At 52.1% G+C, this 1,055-nt stretch overlaps 1 protein-coding gene across 1 annotated transcript in view; it reads right to left on the bottom strand.

Moving 5' to 3' along the window:
* The window catches only part of nrd1b (nardilysin b (N-arginine dibasic convertase)), a gene marked incomplete in the record, with an annotated part of 20,639 nt that continues 19,584 nt past the window's right edge, over positions 1-1,055 (bottom strand). Inside the window, 3 exon segments of the mRNA XM_042221110.1 lie at positions 1-216; positions 339-428; positions 852-1,055. Coding sequence (XP_042077044.1) covers positions 10-216; positions 339-428; positions 852-1,055 — 501 coding nt within the window.

Here is a 1,055-nt window from a genome sequence, read left to right as displayed (position 1 = left end):
GGGTGGAGCCTAGTTGATGATTTTGTGGTAGGGGTTGAGGGGGAGGGAGGAGGTGAAAGCTCTGATGTCAGTGATGAGCGTGGTGTCCTGAAGAGATGGCGACGAGATCGGCACAAATGTCAGCTCGCTCACTTCACCGTAGGCCGAGGACGAGGTAGCAGAATCTGGGCTGCAGGCGGTGCTCTGATCACCTTCCTCCACGCCGAAGCCGACCACCTGAGTGCAGACAGGAACAGGAAGGAAAATAAAGAGTGTGACTTTAACAACTCAACTTTACCGAAACAGCTTGTTCCTTACAAACGCAGCTCAGAGAGAAATACTGCTTCCCGTTTACTCACATGCACGCTGAGCTTCCTGCTGCTGTTGTTTCTGTGCTCCAGGAACCAGGAGACCAGCTCCTGTTGGGTGAACGTCTTCAGAACCTCAATCTGCAACGCAAACCACAGTCGGTCATCAACTGGGACCAGAACCAGCAACACAGCCTCTCAGCATCAAATTCCTGGGCCAAACTTGCAATAGATCCATCCATCCATTTCCTTTACCACTTATCCAGTTCAGAGTTTCAGGGAAGGAGGAGCCCATCCCAGCTGTAAGAGTGAGTGGTCGGTAGGCCATTCACCAGCACTGGCACGGTCACTGGCTGGTTTGGTTAAACCTGAGCCTGTAGAACGTGCTGAGAGAAAATTTCATAGCATGACTTCTGGTAAGATTCACATTCATCCATCTCAACTTAGCTGGGATAGGCTCCACCTCCACTGCAACCCTGAATTACATAAACAGAAAAGAGACTAGGTGGATGGATGGGTGGATGTTGGTAAAGTAACATGCAAATGTAGTAACATGAGTGTCACCTCCTTGTTGAGCCGGTCGAAGACGTACTGCTGCGTGACCACCTCGAACCAGTTGCGGTCCACCTCCTCCCCCAGGTGTGCGTCCTCGCACTCCTTCAGCTTGATGAGCGCCGTCACCTGAGTCCCAAAGGCCTCGTCGCTCAGACCCGACAGACACTCACCGAAACTCACCAGGAACTCCTCGATCTTTGCCTCGACGAACTC

The sequence above is a fragment of the Haplochromis burtoni genome, unplaced genomic scaffold (genome assembly GCF_018398535.1).
Source record: "Haplochromis burtoni strain Fernald_Lab_line unplaced genomic scaffold, NCSU_Asbu1 Contig_61, whole genome shotgun sequence".
NCBI lineage: Eukaryota > Metazoa > Chordata > Actinopteri > Cichliformes > Cichlidae > Haplochromis > Haplochromis burtoni.
The sequence above is the reverse complement of the archived record's forward strand: the minus strand, read 5'-3'. Positions and strand labels throughout refer to the sequence as shown.